This window comes from Merops nubicus, unplaced genomic scaffold, assembly GCF_000691845.1.
Source record: "Merops nubicus isolate BGI_N331 unplaced genomic scaffold, ASM69184v1 scaffold10323, whole genome shotgun sequence".
NCBI lineage: Eukaryota > Metazoa > Chordata > Aves > Coraciiformes > Meropidae > Merops > Merops nubicus.
This window is the reverse complement of record NW_008600965.1, coordinates 41,032-53,326: the sequence shown is the minus strand read 5'-3', so window position 1 is coordinate 53,326 and position 12,295 is coordinate 41,032. Positions and strand designations below refer to the sequence as shown.

The 12,295-nt window shown below is 42.5% G+C and overlaps 1 protein-coding gene across 1 annotated transcript in view; it reads left to right on the top strand.

Annotated features, from left to right (window-relative positions):
- TMTC1 (transmembrane and tetratricopeptide repeat containing 1) overlaps window positions 1-12,295 on the top strand; it is an 86,054-nt gene that overhangs the window by 66,017 nt on the left and 7,742 nt on the right. The window contains exons 9-10 of the mRNA XM_008937842.1: window positions 261-404; window positions 7,866-7,974. Of these exons, the coding sequence (XP_008936090.1) occupies window positions 261-404; window positions 7,866-7,974 (253 nt within the window). The remainder of the gene's footprint in view (window positions 1-260; window positions 405-7,865; window positions 7,975-12,295) is intronic.

Genomic DNA, 12,295 nt, shown 5'->3' with positions numbered 1-12,295 from the left:
TAGTCACTTTTGCTTGGAAGGTAAAACAGACTTTCAAACCTCTTCAGTCTTCCCTTTTGCCCTGGACTAGTACAGGAACTGTAAGAGAGGATCTAATGTGCAGCCTCTTTGGGAGTTGAAAAGGTTCTTCGGGATCCCAGTGATTCCTAGATGACCTTTGCTCTGCCAAGTGCCTAACAACAGTGGTGGCAGCATTAGTGACCTCAGCTTTATTTATCAAATAATAAGTGTCTGCAACTTGATATTTCATTTTTTTCTAGACTGTACCCTCGTCATGCAAGTGCTCTCAACAACTTGGGGACGTTGACCAAAGATGTGGTGGAGGCAAAGGACTACTACAGACGGGCCCTGCAGTTAAACCCTCAGCACAATCGAGCTCTCTTCAATCTCGGCAACCTGCTCAAGTAAGTTGAACACACAACTGGCATGAAGGCAATTCACATTCTCTCTACACAAATCACCAAAGTAGTTTTTTTCTGCCAGCTGGTGAAGGAATGGCATTGTTTCTTATTGCCAACTGAGAGTGCTAGCACAAAGGTTGGGACTTTTTAGTTGGGATATCCTTATACTGTCTGTGATGTCACTTCAGATGCTGTTTACGATTGTATTTCAGCTGGAGGGAATTAACTTATTCTAAGCCAGGCATCAAAAATGAGTTGCCTAAATCCAGCAAGTCACCTGAGATTCCCATCTCAATGGAGAGCTGCATGACTTCCCAGTGGAGAAAGTCATGTTGTTCAAAGACAGGCATCTGATGCAGCTCTAATAAATAACACAGATCCAACAAATCCCTCTCTGGAAGTTTCCATTTCTCCTTGTTTGCTGTTTGGAATGTCATTGCATAGTGTAGGCCTAAGCACCTAGCTGTTAGTGCTCAGAGTAGCAGAAGGTTCACCCCATTGCAGAGGGGGTGGGTCTGGATTCTAGACAAAGGCTGACTTACATCTCTATACAATTACTCTGCTGAGCAAGTAAACAAGTTAATCAGCCCTTAATTTCATTTGTCGTTATTTAGAGTGTCACCCTTTAGCAAACAGAATAGCAGACAATCATAATCATGCAAATTAATTTGACTAACTATAACTGAAGTCTGAACTTAAATCTACACAAGAAGCTTTGCCAGTATGATAAGATCTGCTAGGGATGCAACTAAACACCCCCAGACATCTCTATTCCTGCATCACTATTTTGCACCAGAAAAAAAAAAGCCTTGTTTTTGATGAGATGGTATGTTATTTGCTGACAGAACTGCATAAGCTACAGCAGCAAAAGTACATTTTTGCTTATACAAGCTGGTATTAGGTCTCTGGTAAATCTTTTAGTGCAGATCGGGCCTTAGTGTTGGGCTGGTTTTAAGTGGCACTGTCTCATCGGAATATACTTGATCTCTCTATTTCTGAAATGCTACATTCAGTGTGAGTTTGTGTGACAGATAGTAAGTGTACTGCTGAATTTCTGCTTGTTCTATTGAGTAGTAGAGAAGTTAACAGAATAGTATTGCAAGTAAACCTGATGGCAGCTGAGTAATTCTTAAACAGAAGGTAGGTAAATGCTTTAATGGATATACTGACAGGAAGAGAAAATTATAAAGGCAGTCTTATTACAGGAGAAATAGAAGATCTTTATATTATTTATCAAATCTGGTTGATTGAAATTAAGCTTAGGCAGCAATGCTGTTTAAAAATACATTTTGTCCATTTAATCTACCATATTTCCCTTGGTTATTGTTCTCAGTGATTTTATATTTGATTTAGTATGAGATACAAAGGCAAAAAGATGTAAACCAGAAACAGCATCAGGACATCCCATTTCAATAACACCTAAATCTGTCCTGTTGATGGGCTCTTATGACCCAGCAGATGAGTAGAAACTGGATTTGCTACTCTGGCAAAGCACAAAGGAGACAAGTAGGAAAGAGAGACATCTCTGAGAACTGCTGTTTGTGTGCTATATGTCATGTTTTTCCTAATGAATAGTTAAGATATTGTGTGCCCTGTTGGACTATATGTGCTCAGCATCCTTCTGTAATGCCGTATGTTGCAGTATTTTAAAGAAGTGTAATTCTCGTGCTCAACTTTTTAAAGTCAAGTCTTTGAGGTCCACCTGCCCTTGTCCCTCACCCATTTTCTTCTATTTTGTAGACTTCAGTGGAGGGTTCCAAAAGAACCTAGTATATCTGGACATACCAATCGTATTAATTATAATGGAAACTGTGTGTTCTCATCTCCTTATTCAGCTTTAAAACACCTGCTAAAAAAATAGGTAGAGAGGTGGGTGGAAGGCTTGGCACGTATGTAAACCAAACACTGCATGGACAGATCCTATATGAATGCCTCCCCTAAAATGCTAGCCCAGACCCCTTTGCCAGCTCCTTTTCTGGATCATCCACCAACTTAGCAGAGATCAACAGCTGTGCTGGATCCTGAAGTGACTTGTAAGATGGCCAGACAGGAATGAGGCAGAGATTTCAGGCTTTCCCCTTCCTACAACTTTGGCTTTATTTATGTTTTCTATCTGGGTCTCCAAATTACCCATTCATACATATGTATATAGGGCAACCAATATTCCGCAGACACCAAATGCTAGTATAATCTAGGTAATAAATGAAAATCTACAAAATATTACAGGCAGATACTACTTTCTGGCTGTGCTATGAGACATTATTAAGATTGTGTCAATTTTTAACATATGGCAAAGAGAGGAGAAAGGGTTGAGCCATAAAATCATTTTCTGTCCTCTTTGAAGAGGCTTCAGTGCATGGTGCAGATCAGGAAGAGCTGGATCTGAAACACTTAAGGCATGTCCAGTAACTATACTACTTGTACTGCGAGATGTAACAAATCCACCTGGCATGGGGAATTCCTAGTTGAATTATTTTGAGTTCCTTGTGCCCACCCTTCTTGTAGCGTGGAAATCTGATGGCAGATATTGGTTTTCACCTCCCCGGAGTGCTGAGAAAGGGGAACTCCAGGATTTTAGAAGGGCGGGTTTACTATTCCCATGTAGGAATCTGCCTCTCGTTATTCCCTGTAAATAAGATCTCTGTTTAAGCATCTGTTGCTTATGATTTAAGCTTGAGTAAAACTTTGTTTTGAGGACCACAAGGTGGAATTTTAGAGGTTTTTTGGTTTTGTTGTTTTTGTTTTTGGTTTTTTTCAGCAGTCCTAGATGAAAAAGGATGTTTCTATTTTCTGTTTGCACGTAATGAAGACAGAGATATGCCAAAAGATGAATGTTCTCGGGAAGCGTTGCAGAGTAATGGCTGAATAAGCCTTTGGTTTTGTTTACATATCCTAAAATAAAGTTGAATGTCATCATTTTCTTGCCCAATATAAATATTGGAGAGTAGATAATTAAACAATGCCAACGGATTTCTTAGTTAAAATAGACCCAGAAGGTGGCCTACCTAGAGATGAGAAATACCTTTCTCTGCTTTCATGGTCTGTGATGAGTGGCACAGAGCAGCCTGATACTGCTTCCTTGTCTTCTGTTTTGAAATTTCCTGTTACATAAACATTTAACTTCTCTGTATACATTTCATTTCATTGAGATACAGCTTGAAAAACAGATAAATATCATTAGAAGGAAACACTTACCTCAGCTTTTTGTTGCAAAAAAGGGGGAGCTTCTTTGCAGTACTGTGTCTATCCATACCTAAAGCACTCCAGTATTCAGTATGCTATTTCTTATGAAGAAAATCCTCAGAGCTCTTATGTGCTTTAAGAATGTTCTGGCTTCATTTTCAAAGGGAAAATGAAATGCTTAGAAACAATGTCCATTGAAATCTTGGGTTTATTCAAAAGGACTGATTCTCTTCTGAATATAGAGTAACACACAATGTGTCCTGTGCGTTTGCTGCCAAGATTTAGTCCAACTCATCTATTCAGAGGAAGGAATACTGTCTACCTTCCCTACAGGCTTCTGGGTATGTATGCATGTGAATGTGCTGACCTGGTCTCTCTGAAAAGCAGCCCTGCCTTTCAGTGCATTGCCTCCTCCCCCTCTCTGGTGTCATCCACATAGTATAGATGAATGGCAAAGGAGTACATCTAAATGAATGCATTCTCATGAAAAAAATGGCTGCTCATGGCTTAGATGGGCATATGCTCTGCTGGGTAAGACACTGGCTGTTTGGCGGGGACCAAAGAGTGATGGTGAATGGAGATAAATCCAGTTGTTGGCCAGCCACAAGTGGTGTTCTGCTAGGCTCAGTATTGGGGCCAATTCTGTTTAACATCAATTATATGGATAATAATGGAGAAAGTGTGCCCCCTCAATCAGTTTGAAGATGACACTAAGTTGTTTGGAAGTGTTGATCTGCTTGAGTGTAGAAAGGCTTTACAGACAAGGCCAAGTGGCAGGGCGTGCACATGGGCCACAACAACCCCAGGCAACACTGCAGGCATGGGGAAAGGTAGCTGGAAAGTTGCTCAGAAGAAAGGGACCTGGGGGTACTGATGAACAACCAGCTAAATATGAGCCAGCAGTATGCCCAGCTGGCCAATAAGTCCAGTGGCTTCCTGGTTGTATCAGAAATAGTGTAGCCAGAAGTGACTGTCCCCCTGTACTCAGCACCCCTCGAGTACTGTGTCAAGTTTGGGGCCCCTCACTATAAGAAGGACATTGAAGTGCTGGAGCATGTCCAAAGAAGAGCAACGAAGCTGGTGAAGTGCCTAGAGCACAAGTCTTACAAGGAGTGGCTGAGGGAACTGGGGCTATTTAGTTTGAAGAAAAGGAAGCTTGAGGGAGATCTTATAGCTCTCTACAACTACCAGAAAGGAGGTTGTAGAGAGGTGGGTGCTGGTCTGTTCTCCCGTGTGACAAGTGATAGGACAAGAGGAGATGGCCTCAAGTAACACCAGGGCAGGTTTAGTTTGGATATTGGGAAAAATTTCTTCACTGAAAGGGTTACCAGGCATTGGAACAGGCTGCTCAGGGGGGTGGTTGAACCACCGTCCCTGGACACGTTTGAAAGTCATGTAGATAAGGTGCTTAGGGACATGATTTGGCAGTGGACTTGGTAGAGTCGGATTAATGGTTGGATACGATGATCTTAGAGGTCTTTTCTGACCAAAATGATTCTATGATTCTGAATTACCTGGATTAGTTTTAAACCAGGGAGTCAAACAGGTTTAGAGGCTTCCTTTCAGATAGGTGGAGTTAAATGCTCAAAGCTCCCCTTGAATTATGGTGTGAAATAAAGATGAGATGTTCAGAACAGTTGTGGTGCTGTTGTTGGGTTCTGTGCTTCCAGTTTAATGCGGTCAGACTAACTACAGAATATAAACCAAATCTTGAAAGTTAAGAAGTCCTCGTAGAGTGTTAATTCCTCAGCTACTCTTTCTGTTACAAACTTAAATTTTCTTCAGTGCTGAGAGACCACACACAGCCCTGTGCATTGCCAGAGTTCTATGGGGTGGTTTAAGCTGGTGCTTGTCCAGCTGTGGGGCACTTGCAAAAATACGGAAGAGATGCTCCTGGTAGAAAGAGCTGTTCCTTGCTCTCAGCTCTGATGTGCTAATTGTAGAGGGGAAGCTGGAGGATTGACTAGAAGAGGGAGTCAGGAGAAGACATTGTAAGGCAAAATAATTTGGGGAGAAATTGGATTAAGTGATCACAGACTTCTCATGTCAATTGAATTTGTTCCTCTCTCTGTCATAGCAAAGTTATACATTACCTCGGTTCCCCTGCTCTAGATCCCAAGTTTACAGTAAATTGGTATATCAGACTGTTCTTCCAGTGCTCCAGTTCTCCCAAATTACGTGAGATTTATATAAGCAACGGCCTCGATCCTGCAAAGCATTGGCCTTGATCCAGGAAAGCACTTCAGCTAGTAATTAATTTTCAACTTGCATACATAAAAGTTAAGTATGCATTTAAGTGCTTGGCCAGGGCACTTGGTATCTTGCAGGCTTGAGCCCTCTGAGAAACTACTGGATCTGTTTTTTTTAACATAATTCAGTCTGTCACATAAAAAGATGCCATAATCTTTCCCTCTCTACCCCTACTTTCAGGAGACAAACATTGGTCTTGGATCAAATGAAAAAAGAAAATGACATTCTGAAAAAAAAAGAGCAATTAAGAGGGCTGCCCCATGTTCAGCTTGTGGTTAATGGGAACTTTTACTGCTGCTGAGTGGATCACTTAATCCTTTTATTTCTGTAGCTTGCCTTTCCTACATTTTTTTGCCAAACATCAATACCTTTATAAAGTGGTCATCTGGTTTTGATTTATAAAAATGTGTCATGAAACTCCAGCCAGGAGATCCAAAAGTTTTATAAATTGACAAGCTAGCCAGTCTTTAATTAGTGTTGGAGAAAAGTGGTTCTTTATTTGTTTTTGCTTCATTCATGTAATTTATGTGGAACACCACTGGAAGAAGAAAAAGCTAGCACAACTGGTTTTACTTAGCTTAATGCACAGGGAAAATATTCTTCCAGTTACACAACTAGAAAGGGAAAAAATCTGCAAAGCCACATACATTATCAGCTGAAATTTGCACCTTATAAACAAGATCTGGTTACTTGACCACGTCACTCAGATGAAATCTAAGGCCAAAGCAGCAAGGTGTTCACATATTTTCTGTGTCCCAGAGCCCTTTGTTTCTTTTTGTAAGCCCTGTTATTCATATTCTTTGTATGCTCAACACAAGAAAAACGCTGTTCCAGTCAGGCTAAACATCCTTAGATGTTCATTGAGGAAACATTCTCATTTTTCCAAGGAAACAAATAGGGAGTAATACTAGAGAAACTGTAGCTCAAATAAATAAATATCCTTAGATTTTTGTTCAGGAAATGTTCTTGTTTTCCATAGCAATAAATGCAGAGCAATACTGGGAAAAAATGTAGCTCATCAGCATAGTCATTTCTCAGCTAGCTCTCTTCATAATCCTTAGGATCTGAAGAACAGAATCTTCTAGCCTAATGATCAGCTTGCTAAGGAATTATTTAGAGATCCCAAGCAGATCAAAATAATCAATATTTTAATGTCAAAGTACTAATTTAATGCAGTCATATGTGGATCTATAACAGTACTTGTTGTCTAGGAACATGCAAAGACTCTGGGGTTTATTTAAGGAAATGCACATGTTTTGGCGTCTCCAATCTAGTGATGTGAGAGCAGAGTGGGTGAAAGCTAAAGTCCTGTTCCCAGGTCAGTCAGTACCTTAGTGACATGAATGGGGCCAGACCTCCAGAAGCTGACTGCAAACCCAGTGCTACTCTGACAGCATCCCTTCCCTAGTGGATCCCTAGTGACTTCCCAAGGATATCGCTAGGAGGGTCCTGTGCAGTGCTTCATGCCTGGGGACACTTCTGTGGTCTCATCCTTCCTGTGTCTTTAACTCCTGATGGGATGACTGGGGCAGAATTTGATTTGATGTGTTTCCCTTAAAGAGATATATTGAGAGGAGATATACAGTAGGACTGGAGAAGTTTACAAAATGTGTTGGTTATGACTCAACAGACAGAGCGTGTGGCCTATACTGCTTGCCTGATAGCCAAAATAAAACACTTTTTGCTCTTCAGTGTGTGGGGCTGAGGGATGCACTGTTTTGGGGGTGCTTTGTCTTCGCTGGCATCATTGCGTAGTGCTCAGCAGAGCAGTCACTGGGATAGCAGACCAAATGGATGATTCATTAAAACCAATGTCCTCCCAGCTCCTGAGAATCACAGGGATACAGTGATGGGCCGAGGGCTGGGTACGCACACTGTGGAGAGGAGGCACGAGCGGGTCATTCAGTCTTTGTTGAAAAGGTTGAGCTGGGGACTTTCACCTCTCTTTCAAGTAGCTAATCAGTGGGTGACCTAAACATGTTCATACAGGAATGATAATTTTTTTTCCCCCTCTCCTTCCCTGTCCTTCAGGTCCCAAGGGAAGAAGGAGGAAGCTGTAGTCTTATTGCGGGACTCCATTAAGTACGGCCCGGAGTTTGCAGATGCTTACTCAAGCCTGGCCTCGCTGCTGGCTGAACAGGTAAGGGCACTGTTCGGGCTCTCGTGCCTCCTGTGCCACAACACCTCCTGCACGTCCCACTGGGGCACCCTCACCTTGCACATGTGTGCTGGCAGGCGTGGGTCCACAGCTGTCGGCAGAGAGCTCCTGGGTGGCTTTAGAGATGACTTTTTCAGCATGGGAGGCAACTCATTTGCAGTGAGTAATCCCTTCCCCGTGATGTGGCTCTGAATTAAATCACTGTGGAAGTTGTGATTCTCTCTGCAGCTCCCCACGTCTATGGTGAAGTCTTAATCCATCGCACGTTGAAAGCTGTGACAGCAGAACAGGCAAGCGCTTCTCCCTCAGATCCACACACCTACGTAGATAACCTTGAGATTTCATAATAAATCACTCCAAAGCTGAGAAGTGTCAGAAACCAGGTGGCCTCTGCAGCCCGTATCCTGCCCCTCGTAGGCATGCATGAGAATATGGCCCTTCATTACCTCGGTAGAGGATCTTGTTGAGGAGGTGGGGCGGCTCGCTGGCTTTGTGTTGCTCTTAACAAGCAGCTGTTTGATTATTCTGTTGAACCTCCTTGTTCAATGTGTGTCCCCAGGCCTCATTTACTGCGCATGGCCCGGGCTGCACTCTGGAGGCAGGATTACTCATCTGGGCTTGTTCCCCGTGCTCATTACTTGGGGCTCTCCCTGCTCTCTGTAGTTATTTCTACAGGATCCTTGTGAGGTGAAATACTGTCCCCATGGAGGAAAAGGGAAATTGAGGCACAAAATACTTGCATTCAGAAGAAGCCAGGAAGCGTGGGTGTCCACGTTAAGACCACCAAGCCCTGCTTTTCTACACACCTGCAGCAGCAGATAAAGGCTGCTGTGCTTCAGGTGCTGCTCCCACAGACTGCAGCCACAACCAGTGATCCCAGTCTGGGGCTATGGGTGTGAGTGGCGGGGTCCTCGTAACTGCACAGCTCCAGCACATCTCCTCAAAAAAAGCCTGATTTTGTTCTTCCCTAAGTTTCATACCCAACTGTTCCATAGCATGAGGTGCTTAAGCGTTCTTAAAAGGTTATCGAATGCAAATACAGGCAAAGCAAAAGAGTGTGAACTTTCCCTGTTTTCCATTAATCCGGTTAGTGAAATCTTTGCTCTGTGAGGGAAGACTCACCTATGATATATGTGGATTACTGAAAGATGTACTATTTTATTTTCCCTTTTAAGTGACTTTCAAATATTTGAATATTATCTGTATCAGCTGCAGGGACCTAGAAATATATAATGAATGAATTGAAAATTCCCATTTGTTGAATGGGAGCTGTTGTTTGAATAAGCCTGTCAATTAAGATTCTCCTGCAAAAGTCTATAGGAAATCAGTTCTCTGCGGTAATATCTGGTTTTAATCCTAATTGAAATTAATTAAAATAATCGATTGTAAGGTCAACAGAGCAATAAAACTACTATAGAGTCCCGAGGCCTTCTGCCCAAAGAAAATGCTATTGTTAAGTCCAGCAGTAATTCACCTACTCTTACATATAGATTGTTCACCCTCTTGTGACTTTAGTAAGCAGTAGGAAAAAAGATAGTACAATTTCCTCAGAAAATAGCCATTTCCTGCAGCCTTTTAAAGCCTTCTCATGTTCAGCCACAGCAGATGGCTACCTGATTGTGCAGCTCCTGTCTCCCACACCCACCCTAGCAACCACAGCAGGGGATAGCCTACAAATACATTCTGCTGCCCATTGCTATGGGCTGTGGAATCACACCCTAATGCTGCGTGCTTCCTGGAGGAGTACAGGCAGAACTTTTGGCATCTTCATCCCAAAGGATGATGACAGGACTTTTGGGATTTCCTTTTTGTCCAAGCAATAGTGTCTGAAACGGCTCAAAGTTACAAACCCGTTTTTCCGTGTGCTTGTGGAGCAGAGTCTGTCTCAAAGCTGCAGGGGTGTGTGTGATGCCAGGCAGTGTGCAGTAGTCTGCATGGACAGCGTCGCTGTGGAGCCTCGGGGAAGGGAGCACAAACTAGTTTCCTCCTGCTGGGATGTGATACAGGTGGGCTGATGTGCCGTATGTGGCACATTAAAATAACTCACATGAGATGACCGTGCCCATGGAAAAACTGCTGCTCATCCAGCTTTGCACTAAAGCTAAGAATGAGGTAAATGGGTGGACACGGCTCAGTGAAATAGTGCCGAGATTGCCTTGGTCAGTCCTGCACAGCATGTTCCTCCCTATTCTAAAGGCATTGAATCCAAAATAGGGCTTATGGGTCCTTTCCTGCCTCATCAGTAAAAAATGCTCCTAAGATAAATGTCTCCTGCACCAGGGAATTAGCCTTCAACTTGATGTAATTGCCCTTTTCTCTGCTTGATAGTTGATTCTGAAGCCAAAGGTGATGTGGAAAAAAAAGTAACACCACTACATTGTATAAAACAGTTTAGCTTGTTTGTGCCTTTTATAAATGCTTGTCCTTCTTACTGCTCTTTCTGCGTGGTAATGTAACTCAGTCACAATGTGTTGCTTTCCTTGTTTTCCATGGTCACTGCAGTGGTGCTACTATCAGAAATCAAGTATTTTTGTTCACTGTTTTCACAACACTCCTCTGACACTGAGTCCCCAGGATTTACTGTGATGCACTTGAGCAGCACCTTCGTCCCAGCTCTTGCAGTTTTGTCAGCTATCTCATCCTATTTGATGGCTCTTTTCAGGCCCTAGTTTCTGGATTCGAGTGATTTTGTGTGTGTTTAATAATATCAGCCTATACTAAGAAAAAGAAATATTTAACCCCCTTAACTGCAGAGTAGAGCCTACTCAGGCATAACCAGACTGAAAAGAACAAGCCATAAAAAAAGCCAGATTTAAAACTCCTGGAGTTCAACTGAGATCCTCAGATGTGTATTTTTTTAAATATCATACATTTTTAAAGACATTCTTCTGAATTTTGTGAAGTTGATGAATGTGCCATGAAAGTCTGGGAGTGGCATTATTAAGTGTTAATGAGAATCAAGCCTTGATGAACTTGCAGCTTTTCTTGCAAGAAGAGGAGAGAGGCTGTGAGGGAGAAAGCTCTGGCATGAAAAGCTGGTCCCACCCTTCCCAACTTCTGACTACGCTTAATGCAAACACTTCGTTAGGGAAATCATCCCAGACTCTGCACTGAGCCTGAGGCATGCAGGGTCAGGATGTTAGGTGCCAGAAAAGCAATGCAACCATGAGGCAAATGCTAAAAGTGCTCAATATTGGTGAGTATGAATGTTTTGACATGGGATAATGCTAATTCAGTTTAACACAGCCCTTACATGCTTTAAAGATCGGTGTTATGATCAGTAAATAAAATTAAATAAAACTGGCATATGTGCACACAAAGCCACATTCCTTGGCTGAAAATTAAAATCAGATGAAAATAAATTAATACAGAAAGCTTTGAAAATATGCTTGTTTATGTCTCGGTGACACAGATGCTTTCTCAAATAATTACTCTTCATTTTATTCAATTCTGACGATTGCTACACTTTTCCTGACCCCGCAGGATAATGATGTCAAACTCACATAAATATATCCAAACTGTCCAAACTTGAGCACATTTTAAAAATGTCTTTCTGTTTTATATCACACACTATCTTTTCTGCTGGCTGACCTTTATCATGTAAATGTGAAAGCACTTAACCACGGCAAACCATGTGCTTTCATCAAATAATACTCTTCCTGTGTGATTATTTCCAGCTCTCCAGTTCCAAAATAGGTGAGAAAGAAATCCACACATTTAAGTAGCTACAGAGCAAAAGCTGCCATCAGGTACACCCATTAAATCCAAAGAAAGCCTTGGAGCCTGCAGGGTTTGCAGGGCTTGAGAGGAGAATCCGTAGGTGGGAATGGACCAACCTCTTATTTCAATGTGGATTCAGCTCCCAAGCAGGAGGTTTGCCTTGGTGGCTCCAGGCTTTCCTCAGTGGGGACCTGGATGGCTGATTTCACTTGGGAGCATTTTCAGGAAGCTGTGGAGTTTGTCACTGCCAGGAAGAATTAAAAAAAGTGCCTTTGGTGCTGGAGGTTTGCCTGACACTCCTCTGTACCCTGCTCATCTCTGCTGTTCATAGCCTCCTTCCATAAATTCACCCAACAACAGCAAAGCTCTCAGGAGGGGAGGAAGAATGTGATAACCCGTGGTAATGGGCATGGCAGGCAGCGGGTATGCAATGGCTGGCTGGAGGGAAATGGAAATCTGAAGCTGCTGTTTGATCCAGATGACGTACTTTATTTTCATTTCAGAGCTGGGCTGCACATAGCTCAGGCTAGACAGAGCCCAGCCATTGGGACACTTTCTGTAGTGTACTGCAGTGTCCCCAAAG